Genomic DNA, 13,459 nt, shown 5'->3' on the forward strand with positions numbered 1-13,459 from the left:
TGGCACGAACTGCGCCATGTTCAGTTGACTACAAAATGCTGTTGTTGATGCGTCAATCAAATGCCCTATACTACGAACAATGTGCGCTGACAGGAGTTTTCAACGCATGTGTGGCTACACGGAACTGTGGGACGATACACTTGTTACGCCATCTCTTGTCCAGGTGCACAAATTAATTCCTAGACCAAATACACAATTTTGGATTTCTTGGAAATGACTGATGACTCATCTTCTCATCTGATGCATTCTAGTGCATCACAAATAACAGTAGCTGGTAAAAGCAGCCTTTGATGCATTTCGCTGTGTATTTTGATGGACTAAAAATGCATCATGATCAATTCATGCACTTTAAGCGTTACTGGATTCAACATATTTGTGTCAGTTGACTTCTATGTGTAGGTGATAGAAATATCATAATACATATATTATACAGTATATTATATATATATTGATGATTTAGTGTGAATTGGACCAATTTTTTGTAAACTGCTAGTAGTCTAATGACATTTCAGATTTTAATCATGGTTATTGACTAATTGCCATAGAAATGAAACACACATTCACATACAGTCCCAACCAGACTCTGTGCGAGATTTGGTAGAGTAGTGTGCTTCAAAGTCAGAGGTCTTAAGATCGAATCCTGGCTAAGGCATGGAAGTTTCAGTGCTCATCAATTCAGCATTTATGTTCAACATTGCTATTAACCTAGGATTGTGGAAAAGCAGCATAAAATAACCAAAACACAAAATACCTATGAATGCATGTTTTGAGGGGGATCTTCTGATTGTAGATGGTGCACCTAGTAAAAAACAGAACATGAAATTAGAATAATTTTCCAGCTTATAATTTAAATACATTGAATTTTCTAATTATTACTTGGCTGAAACTTATCCCATAATTAACACAAACTTTTATAGTGCAAATGATAACAAAGATTTTCTATCTCAGATTTTCCTTTGAGTAATTTGAGCTTAATTTAGCTTGATATCTCTCAATGAAGCTAATATCATTTACTTATCTTGTTTAAGAAATTATGACTTCTTTAAAAATTTGGAGAAAAATATAAAATGCAAAAAAATTAATCAAACTATTATTAGTAAGAACACATTTCATTTATTTAACTTACTAAGAAAATATTATAATTTAACATCGATAACCTACTGACATCTAACGTTTTCATCACAAACAATCTGACCTACAAATAAATTGTCTTATTCCACGTTACATGTGCTTCAGCTATACCAATAAGAACTCTGATAATGCCTCACCAATCCCACCAATGAATGCAACAATGTTACCTTTCAGTTCGCGTTGATTGTAATATTAAATCTAGTAATAAAAAATGGCTGTTTTCGTCATATGGGAGTTATTCAGAGGAATAGTGAAAACAATTCAGAGTAAGAATTACAATTGAAGAGACACTGTTCCCATTTAATTTAATTTTGTCAACCTCACTACTTTTGCGTTGATTGTGTGCAGCAACAGCGTTTCTATTTTGGATTCAACCCAGTCAACACACTAACGTTGCCACAACGTTGTACGAATGTTGCATTTGTGATGAATGTTGTATGTAGGGGAACAACGTTGTGATAACGTTGCCACAACGTTGTATGCTTGTTGTATTTATGATGAATGTTGTATGTAGGGGAACAACGTTGTGATAACGTTGCATCAATGTTACAAAAAACATTCCACTGAATACGCTTTAGTTTGGATGATCACCACCATGAGCGCCACAAGCGTCAGATCAATTTGTGTGTGCACTGACCACCAAACCTTATATTTCCTACAGCGTACACTAGATGGCAGTGCGACTCAAATGAAAAACAAACATAACTTTTAGTAACACAAATAAGGATACTTTCGATTGTAATTAGTGAAGAAATGTGTTTTATTATCCTTCGAAAGATGTGCGAATATTGAAGTTGTAAGGAAGATCAGAAAATGAAATGTAGATGTTGTTCTGATGTAAGCAAAAGTTTCGGTTACCGAAAATTGACTTATGTAGCTGCTAGTGATTGCTTTTACAATATGGATATTGTGTTTGCTTTCATCATAAGATGGTGACAACATCAATTTGCACATAATTCTTCACAGACATTCTAATAATCTTATTGCATATTAATATTGAATTACATGACTTGATGCCATATGCATTTGAATGTGCAGGTGTGTATTTAGAAAGTACACTAAGTGATGCTACAAAATATTTATGAATCTTGAATCTAATGTGTGGTGTCTTTCGTAATTTTACAATAAGGTGTACCTAAGAAATATTTTATACCATAGACATTCTACTCTCTTCATCCCTCTATTTCTTTCTGTCTCTTGCCTGCCTAAAATTATATCGTTAACTAGCTTGGTATTCTCTACAATCATCCTTTAGTTGACCTATTTTGAATATATTTTCTGTACCTTATAATCTTTAGCATTCTGAAATCTGCAACATCATATTCCTTTGAGGTTTTTTTTGTGATTCTTTTCATTTAAGTCTTTTTTATACACAGATAAATTCATTGGGACTGGAGCTTTATTTTAAAATCAGACCCGAAACACTGTGTTCCGCCACAGGTATCCTCTTCATTACAAAGTACCAAGGTTACCACTCTGCCATCTGGTAGGCACTAAACATCACATTCCATCCATTTCATTATTAGTTCTTCCTTCTTTGAATTAGATTTTTCTTAATATTTTAGCCATATTCTACGTAAAGTATTTGGAAAAGTAATTTATATATACATACATACATACAGGGCCATGGCCGTATTTAGAGGGGGGTTTCTAGGGTTCAAACCCCCCGAAACTTCTGACATGTTGGATTAATGGAAGTTCAGAAACCAAAATCTGTAACAAATTCTCAATTTTTTTTTCGAAGCATCACAAAAATACATGGAGATAATGTTGAAACGATCGAGCTAGAATTTTCATACATTTGGAATTCTGAAACTTGAGTGAAACAGGATTTATTCTCAGAATCGTAGCCCACCCGCGACCCCTCCATTATCACTTCTGCTGTCATCTTTCCAGTGTTCCAAGGAATATAGACTGAAGATTCCCTTATGATTGTCCCAAAATTCCCATTCCAGCTTTTAAATTCCCTGTTTGATAAAGTCGAAAATCCCCCTTGATAGGAGTTCAAACCTAGGATCTCCAGTTTTGTAGCGCATTACGTTCGCGATTGAGGTTACAATCTATGCACCAGGCTAAGTTTTTAAAAAGAATAACTGGTTCCACACTTTTCTTAATTCCAAAAATTTAGTTTTAAAGTCAAACAACAAAAACTTTATGACTAAACTTTCCATCTAACTTTTAAAGCTTTTCTCTTGAAGTTATCTAAAGTTTAATGACGAAGTATAATAATTGTGCATTTCAGTACATACTGTATGAAACGTAAAAAAAACAAAAAGAAACTTGTGCTGGATATTCACTCATCTGCTGGATTGAGTAAGCCCCCTCAAGGATATAATAATAATTATTATTAGTATTATTATTATGGAATAAAATTGTTTTATTATTATGAAATTTTAATTATTATTGTACAATTGTTGTTATTATTTCTATTATTCAAATTTCTGGCGACGCCCATGGGAACAATTATGAATGAACCCCCCCCCCCCCCCCCGAAATTTTTCCCTGCCTACGGCCATGTACAGGGCCTCCCCGATGGTGAACGATGGTGAAGCGGTAGTGTCGTCACCTTGTAATTAAGGGGTCCCGGGTTCGATTCCCAGTGGAGGCACAAGTGGTTCGGATCCTACTTTAAACTGTAGGTCCAGTCCCAATTAGCCTTACTGTGCATAAAGTGGACTTAAAACAACAAATCAATCAATCAATCAATCAACACACACACACACACACACACACACACATATATATATATATATATATAAACAGCACTTCTAAGTAACACACTTAAAAACCAGTGGTCAAGAGGTCCCGGGTTCAGTACCTGGAGAAGGCACATGCTGGTTCGGATCCAACTTTAAGCTGTACGACCAGTCCTGATTAGCCTTTCTGTGCATAAAATGAACTTTAAGAAACTCAAACCGATATTAATATATGACTGAATCCAACTTTATATTTAATTTACCTGAACATCTTCTTAAGCACTCCTCCTTGGTGTCAAATCGATTGTCGTTTCCCCCGCAACCGCCATATACGAAGTCCACACATGTTCCCTGTGCAACATCATAGCCCCAGAAGTATATGCGAGCTCTGCAGTCGCCTCTCTCTAATGGCAATTTGCATATCGGGTCTCTGTTGTCTGAAAAGGAAACAATCGTTCAGTTTAAAGGCTCAATCACAAGGAACTTTATTTCCTACTGGAATGACCCTAGTTGTCGCTAGGCTGGCTACCTTGTTGGAAATGGTGGCCACCAGACTGACTGATAGATGCTGTGGTCTCAACCAATTAGAACGAACATTTGGTCAAGCGAAGAAAGTCAGTTTGGCAAGGAAAATTGGTTTTTGTCTGTGGTTTTTGAGTGTTAGTTGTACCATAGAATAGTTAGGGTTGTACGATTGTTTTGTTCGTTGCTCGATATGAAAAAGTATCACAAATGCGGTGCATTCGTGTTTATTAATATTTCAACTAGGGATTTATCCATAGCAATGAAATTTATACATGACAATGTGATTAGCCGACAATGAAAATCTTTATTATTACAAGTGTATTAAATGTTTGACATATTTAGTTGAACAATTTTTATTAATGACTCATGCGATTCTCAGGTTTTAATATATAATAACAGTTGGGCTGAAAAGTTCGTAGGCTGATTCATAGATGGCGTTACTAGAATTAAATCCATGTGATTTTTACTTAGTACTAACCTTCAAAAGATACGTGTATAAATTTCACAGCTGCCGGATAATTAGTTCGTGAGATATAGTTAGCATTGTGAGTGAAGCAGCTTTTGTTATTGTGAAAAAATGGATAAAAAAGAATTTCGTGTGTTAATAAAGCATTGCTTTTTGGCGAAAAAAAATACTATTGAAGCCAAGGCTTGGCTTGATAAACATTATTCGGCTCTGCCCCAGGAAAATCAACCGTTGAGAAGTGGTTTGCTAAATTTAAACGAGGCGAAATGAGCATCGAAGACGATGCACGCAGTGGACGCCCCAAAGAGGCTGTTACCTACGAAAACATCAAAAAGTCCACAAAATAATTTTAAATGATCGTAAAGTGAAGTTGATCGAGATAGCTGAGACTTTAAAAATATCAAAGGAACGTGTTGGACATATTGTGCATGAATATTTGAACATGCGAAAGCTGTGTGCAAAATGGGTGCCGCGCGTGCTCACAATCGATCAAAAGCAACAACGTTTTGATGATTCGGAGCAATGTTTAGCGATATTCAACCGTAATAAACACGAATTTTTCCGTCGATATATTACAATGGATGAAACATGGCTCCATAACTACACTCCAGAGACCAATCGACAGTCAGCCGAGTGGACTGCACGTGATGAACCGAATCCAAAGCGTGGAAAGACGCAACAGTCGGCTGGCAAGGTTATGGCATCAGTATTCTGGGATGCGCATGGTATTATATTCATCGATTACCTCAAAAAGGGCCAGACCATCAACAGCGATTATTACATTTAAAGGATGAAATCACGAAAAAACGGCCCCATTTGAAGAAGAAAAAAGTGCTGTTTCATCAAGACAATGCACCGTGTCACAAATCAATGAAAACGATGGCAAAATTATATGAATTAGACTACGAATTGCTTCCCCATCCACCATATTCTCCAGATCTGGCCCCCAGTGACTTTTTCCTTTTTGCAGACCTTAAAAGAATGCTCGCTGGAAAGAAATTTAGCACTGATGAAGAGGTAATCGCCGAAACTGAGGCCTATTTTGAGGCTAAAGAGAAATCGTACTATAAAAATGGCATCGAAAAATTGTATGACCGCTATAATCGTTGTATCGCCCTCGAAGGCAACTATATTGAATAATAAAATCGAATTTTGTCAAAAAAATATTTTTTACTATGTTAGCCTACGAACTTTTCAGCCCAACTGTTATATCCCAGATCAATAAAAACATGTTGAGTATACAACGTTTTTCCTCTTCCTCAAATCACTCGTCCATCTTTTGAGCTTGCTCTGCGCAATGCCTTGTGGTAACAAAAGTCTTCCAACAAGTATGGTAACGAGTGTCGTGTGAGGTGAAAACTAGCAGTTGAAAAAGTACCACGTCACTAGGTCAAGTCATAGGCATGCGCAGACCCTCTGATTAGGAGGGGCAAAAGCCTTGATGAAAGTTCAGTTGGGAAAGAAAAACCTTATTTTATCTCACTGTTTTAGTTTTATTGCATCGATGTGCGTGTGTGTATATGTAAGCATAGCTATTATTCAAATACATTACATAATCAAATCATCCGCCTCATAACAAACCAAAAGAAAAAAATACTGTTGAGCAGTAAAACTCTGAAGTACATAGTTGGTCTTACTCCGCTCTCTGGTAATTGCAGAAAACAATTAAATTGCGAGCGAAGCGAGCCAAAAAAAAATTATATTCAAATTTTGGCAAACTGAAAACAATATTGATTTAGTAGGGCCCCATAAATTTCATAGGGCGCCATAGCATTCTCTAAAGTGATTTTTTACAACAGCGTATACTTCTTCGCTTCACTCATTTGGTTTCTCTCCTTCTTTATCGTTAGGGCGGCCCTGCTCCAGAGATTCCCGGGATAAAGTATAGGTCAAGTCATATATACATACTTACGAAAATGTTCTGTTCTATGTATTGCAGGTAGTAAAATTTTAAATTGCATATTTTTTAGTCTGCTTTGACTTATGACAATATCAGAAATTGCTTTAATTCAGAAATTATATGCAGAGAAGAATCATGCTTGAAGTCTTTGTATCTTATTTATTATTCTCGGAATAGTAGAATCCCGTTTTCCATTTTTCCGTGCTTATACATATTTTAAAAACCTTTATATCCTAAAATTTTACTCTTTAATCGAATTATTCTTCAGGTCTCACGTGAAGTAATCCGTTATGAAACATAAACTTTTGAATATACAATCAATGCCTCGTAATTTACTATGAGATCATAAAATCCCTTATGTTATATAAACTGATTTTCTAGCATGTTTATAACAGTATTTACTAATATTATTAATTATTTTGATTGAAAATTTATATCATAGATAGTAGAGGGAGTAAGATTGTTTAATTTTATTTTACTCCATATTTACGATGGTGCCATAATGGAAAGGCACTTAACTACGGTATTTCCAATTAGAGCTCAATAGGCTTTTTCTGATTAGCTAACTCTCTCCACCCCATGGTATAATGGCTTCGAAGGCGGTTTATAGCATTAGGTAAACTACAAAGCAAGAATCATTATCATATTTTATGACACAGTAAGCAACAGACATACCAAAAAGAGAATTTCTCTACACGATTTCATTACTTCAACTGAGATTTTTTTAAATATCCGTGTAGTGCAAACACAGAGCTAACTACGAATCTTGCGGTCAGCTTCACCCGACTGCATGCTTTGGAAAGAATGTTGACGCTTCGCCTACGCAGCGCTGTATGATAAACGTTACCATATTGTGCGCGGGAAGAAGCGATCGTTGACCTTCGCTTGCTTTCCTTTTCCGACATGTGGCAACATCGCACTACAGCCGTGACGCCTAACTTCGTGAACACTAGTATAGAATGCACTTGCCTTATAATGTACTGATGTATCTTAATGTTAATATGAATTATAGAAATTAAGGAAATCCACATTTTTATCTCACCTAAAACAGCTTCATTCAACTTAGGAGTCAGTACGCCTGGAAAAGAGATTACCATTTAAAATGTTACTTTGCAACAAACTCGTAGAGAATTAGAAGTCAACATTACATTTCTGATTAGCTATTTGAAGCATTTTTTTAAATAAAAAATAATACGAGACTTTGAATTAAAATAAGAACATGGAATTCTTATAAACATATGTAAATACGTACTTAACTTAAAAGTTTTGACGTTGATGCAATAAAGTTTAGGTATTTAACGTATTTGCTTTTATAAATTGGCTTGAATGTTGTTGGAAAAATTGTTATCATTGCTAATACAATATGAAGTCTCCCTCTTCTGGTTAATTTGCTCTTAATAGTAGAAAAAATGTGTGGCATTACTTCAAAGAAGCATACTTCAAAATTCTGTAATGATTAAAAATAATTGTGTACCTGTATCTTTTCTCCGTCCTGAAAATTGAAAAGAAGTAAGCAGTGAGTTTTTACACCTGAGTCTGAATTATCTTTTTGCATTCAAATATTTATATCCTTACAAGGTCATTATATATCTATTGTAAGAAGTTCATGTGATTGATCGAAATTTATATCAAGGATTTACTCTTGCATTATTAACAACTCTATATTTTACTGTTATTGTGCATCAGATGAATTAAAATATTGTTTTTCTCTTGTGGCTCTTAAGATACAAACATTGTAGGAAATCTATAAACCTTAGATGAAGAAAGTGTCTCTAATTCTGTTCTTACCTAAGAATTATTTCAGATATATTTAATTCCAAAATTGTAAGTCGCTTTTGTCAGTACATAAGATTTTTGTCTAACTATTAGTTTACATTATCTAACTTTTGCAATTGTCAGCTTCTTATGCCGACTCGGTTGCCAAGGGTGTAAAGTGGTCGACTTTCAATCTAACCACCAAAGTTCCCGGGTTCGAGCTCCGACGTGGGTATAGGTGTTCTAAGTGAGTGTCCATTTATCAATATCATCTCATCCTCATCGTTGCGATTAGCCAAAAGTGGCAGAAATGTGACGGTAAATAGCGAATGTAGTAAACTTACATTCTTGATTATTTTCTTTGTTGAATATGGAAATTACACAATGTAAATATTTCTGAATAATTTCGGCACTTTCATATCACATCAACACAGGTAAGGTTCCATATACATAAATCCGGCCTTTCCTCCTCATAAAGTATGGAGGGGATGTAACATGTGTTATGGTGCTAAACCCATGTGGGGGGACTTCCTGTCAACTTGCAAATATCCATGGAAACCACAGTGATGATGAAAATGAGGAAACGCATTCATGTAATGGCAGCATGGTTAGATTAGCTTCTCCATATGAAAATTCTTATGGGGAAGTCGTTACGTATAATCTCCTAGGTACTGTTGTAACCTTAATTTTATAACAAATCGGTATGTATACGTACATACATACTTGCGAACTTTCGACGTGTTGTACGCTCGCATGCGTGACCTTCGGCCACGTTGTGGGCGCAATCATATTAAAGATGGGATAAAATGTCTGCATGTTATATTGGATGAAGGGGATTAAGCGTATAAGTTTGCTAATTTGAAAAGTTTAGAAAGTAACTTTATGTGTGTATGGGCTCTAATAAGGTACAAATATTCAAAATATTATTGTCTATTTACTTAATAATAAACATGTGTAATTAATAACCGTTTCAAGATAATTAGTTGGATGTTTTGCATAAACTAATTCAATAGCGACACTAAATTGAAAATGCAATATTTACGTCAGTAGTTGTATTTACAATATTATAAACTCAGGAAAGGAAGAGCTCCTCTCAAGCAGGTTTGGCTATACTTAAAACAAGCTCAACATGCCCATATGAGCTTTTTGCTCAAGTGTGGAACCCTGCCTAATCCAAGATTTTTGTAAAAAATGCCCTCGGGAATTTCTCGGAAAGGAAGAGCCCCCTCAGATTTATTTGCCCATACTTACAAAAGTTGCATCAGCCAGATTTTTGTCCATAAACTTGTCAAAAATTGATATTTTTTTGGCTACACCTGAAATTAGGCCAAAAAGCTATATACACACACACATATATACACATACACACTCATATACACACATATTTACTTCCAATTTAAGTTTAATTGGACCCCAGCCTCAACTTGCATATCCAATATTAAAACAATGCAATATGCAGAGACCCTCTAGAATTGCTCCGTGACTCTCTTATTTTTTATATTATATGTTTGCATGTTTCTCCTCTGTGTCAGTGTGTACAATTCCCGAGACGGTAGTATTGATTTTGCATGTTTCTCCTCAGCGCCAGTACTTACAGAAATTCCCGAGCATTGAAGCTCTGCGTGCAAATATTGCATCAGCCAGTATTGTGAGAGTGGTTGAGGAGAACAGATGTGTTTTTACAGTGCTTCTCATACTTACAGGCCTGTTTGGTTTAAATATATATAATTATTCATATTGAACAATATAAAATCTGATATTTGTTGTAATCCACTCATATTTAGGGTCAGGCCTATATCTGTCCCAGCTTGTTATACAAAAATCAATACCAGTGCCAGGTCATTGCCATTCTAGACACGCATGTCTGTGCAGGTATTTGCGGAAGGTCAGTGTGAATGAATATTTTTTTTTTTTTTTTTTCCACTTGTGGGCTATTGGCCTTACAACCTGTCATAAGATAAGCATAGAGATTTGATTTGAACCCCAAGAAATTTTATATAAATACCAAAGCCAAAAATATTAACACACATACACACACACACATACACACACACACAAAGTACAGTGCTGAACCCAACTGATATTTTTATCCAGCATAGAGTTTTGAATTGAACCCCAGGAAATATATATAATAAACCAACAACAAAAATGCCGAATCAAAAATATTGTGACCAATGCAATAAGAATATATTTAGCTCTAATTGGGCCAGACACCAAAAGATTTGTGACCCAGACAAATGCAGAACCCCCACTAAAATATGCCCCAAATGCAATAGAAAATACAGCATGCAATACTTCACATATACACATAAAGATACTTGTTCTGTACAGTCATCAACATTGCCCCCACAACCATCTACATCTGGTCTGAAAAGAAAGCATGAAGCACCTGTTAATGCTGGACCTGCAAAGCAGCTATGCTATGCACCTATCCATAGCAGTTTTAATGCCCAACTTAGGGATTATCGGTTTGTATCAGAGCCAAGATGTGGTATTAACAATTTTTTGAACAGTAAAAAACCTGATCTGCAGGCAATTCTAAATGCACAAAATGGCTCTTATAAGCTGTCCCTCAAATTATTTACACAATATAAGAAACCAAATGGCACAAAATTTACACAGCCCCACATAACAGAAACTGTACCGGTATATTCAAATGCAAATTCAGACACAATAATAAGCAGTTTGATAGAACAATTGAATATTAAACACTCTGAATTTGCAGCAAAAGAGTCTGGATGGAGCCTATGCGGCTCTCCACACAAGTTATATATTAATATTTCTGAATTCAGCCCATTACAAGGATCTACATATCTGCCATTACCTGACAATATTAAAAACAAAAGAGCCGTGGTCAATATTGAAAATACCGACCAGAAATGCTTTTTGTGGTGTATATTAGCTGTTTTGTACCCAGTTTCAAGGAATCCTCAGAGAATAAATTATTACAAACAACATGAACATGATTTTGACGATGCAATGGAGGGTTTAGAATATCCAATGTCTGTTCAGAATATTGATAAATTTGAAAAAAAGGCCCGGGATATGAATGGTAGACAATTATCTATTAATGTATTTATTTGTTCCACTGGTCGTGATAATTGCTTGATAGAACCTCTCAGAATCAGTACAATTGATGATGATTCTGCTGTCCCGATTGATTTGCTCTTAATTGAAGGGGATGGCACATATCATTACACTCTGATACATAATCTTGAAGCTTTAGTGAGAACACAACTAGACAAATCCAATACAATATTCAAGTTGTGCAGAAGATGCTTAACTGTATTTGATGGTCAAAAAATGGTGAAGGGGGTTCGGGAAGTAAATGCAGAAATTGCAAAAAATAAGTTAATTGAGCATTTAAAATACTGTGGCAACTATAAACCTGTTCATATGGTGATGCCCAATCCAAGTGAAAATTGCAAATTCAAAAATTTGAAGCCTTGTTGGAACACCCAGCATATATTGTCTGTGATTTTGAATCAAATCTCAAACCTCTTGCATTTTGTAGCCCAGATCCTGAAGAATCTTCAATTACACCATACCAGCTACATGAACCTTCCAGCTTTTATTATGTAGTTGTACAGGATGGTGTTGTTAGTAAAAAAGATTCATACATGGGGCCAGATGCCATCAAAAAATTTGCACATAGAATAGAAAATGAGTGCCATGACATAGCATCTAACATCTTATTAAAATCAAAACCCATGTTGCCTTTAACAGAGAAACAGATTGAAGATTTCAACAATGCAGAAAAATGCCCGGTATGTGGTTCTGAATTTTCAGATACAAATATCAAGGTGAAACACCATTCTCATACAGATGGTAAATATAAACAGGCCCTGTGTAATAGCTGTAATATTAAGATCAAGAGACCAAAATTTGTCCCCATATTTTGCCATGGAGCATCCAATTATGATTTTCATCATCTGATCAGATATGAGGGGTTTGACAAGCAGAATTTAAATATTTTAGCTGAAAATGATGAGAAATATATTGCTATTAGCAAAATAATTAAAGTTAATGGTGTTCCTATTCACATAAGATTTCTTGATTCCTACAGAATTTTATCTGCTAGCCTGGCTACACTGGCCACTCAATTATCTGATGATCAATTCAAAATCACATGTGCATTGTTTCCAAATCAGGATCTGAAATTAATTAGGCGGAAGGGTGTATATCCTTATGATTATGTTACAGATTTTTCTAAATTTGATGAGTGTTCCCTGCCTCCACAACATGAGTTTTACAGCAAAATCAGAGCATCTGGAATCACTGATGATGATTATCACCATGCCCAGTTGATGTGGAACAATTTAAAATGTCAGACATTTGGTGATTATCACATGGCATATTTGAAACTTGATGTGACCCTCTTAGCTGATATATTGCAGGCATTCAGAAAATCATCAATGCAAAATTATGAACTGGACCCAATATATTTTTACAGTGCCCCGGGCCTAGCATGGGCTGCAATGTTTTTAAACACCAAAATGCCATTGGATCTGATCCAAGATCAGAACATGTATCTGTTTATGGAGGAATGTATAAGAGGAGGGATGGTGCAATGTTCTCAGAGATATGCCAGAGCAAATAACAAATATATTCCTGATTATAATCCAGCACGGCCATCAAATTATATACTGTATGTAGATGCAAACAGCCTCTATGGTCACGCTATGATGGATAAACTGCCATATGCAGGGCTTGAGTGGGTTGAAAATTTCAATATTGAGGATCTTCAGAACTTTGATGACAGTGAGTATGGCCTATTCTTAGAGGTTGATCTGACAATTCCTGATGATTTACATAACAAATTTTCTGATCTGCCCCCAATTCCTGAGGTTCAGTGCTCACCTGGCTCTAAACAGAAGAAGCTCATGATGACACTGGAGCCAAAACAGGGTTGTGTCATATATTACAAGAACCTCCAGTTCCTGATGAAACATGGTGTCCAAGTGACCAAAATTAGAAAAGTTTTGA

At 35.6% G+C, this 13,459-nt stretch overlaps 1 protein-coding gene across 1 annotated transcript in view; it reads right to left on the reverse strand.

The window, feature by feature from the left end:
• LOC145991869 (uncharacterized) overlaps positions 1-13,459 on the reverse strand; it is a 58,607-nt gene that overhangs the window by 12,667 nt on the left and 32,481 nt on the right. Inside the window, exons 5-8 of the mRNA XM_083127905.1 lie at positions 8,193-8,210; positions 7,761-7,796; positions 4,091-4,264; positions 752-799 (exon numbers count right to left, since the gene is read on the reverse strand). Coding sequence (XP_082984031.1) covers positions 752-799; positions 4,091-4,264; positions 7,761-7,796; positions 8,193-8,210 — 276 coding nt within the window. The remainder of the gene's footprint in view (positions 1-751; positions 800-4,090; positions 4,265-7,760; positions 7,797-8,192; positions 8,211-13,459) is intronic.

This window comes from Lepisma saccharinum, chromosome 8 (assembly GCF_977018435.1).
Source record: "Lepisma saccharinum chromosome 8, izLepSacc3.1, whole genome shotgun sequence".
NCBI lineage: Eukaryota > Metazoa > Arthropoda > Insecta > Zygentoma > Lepismatidae > Lepisma > Lepisma saccharinum.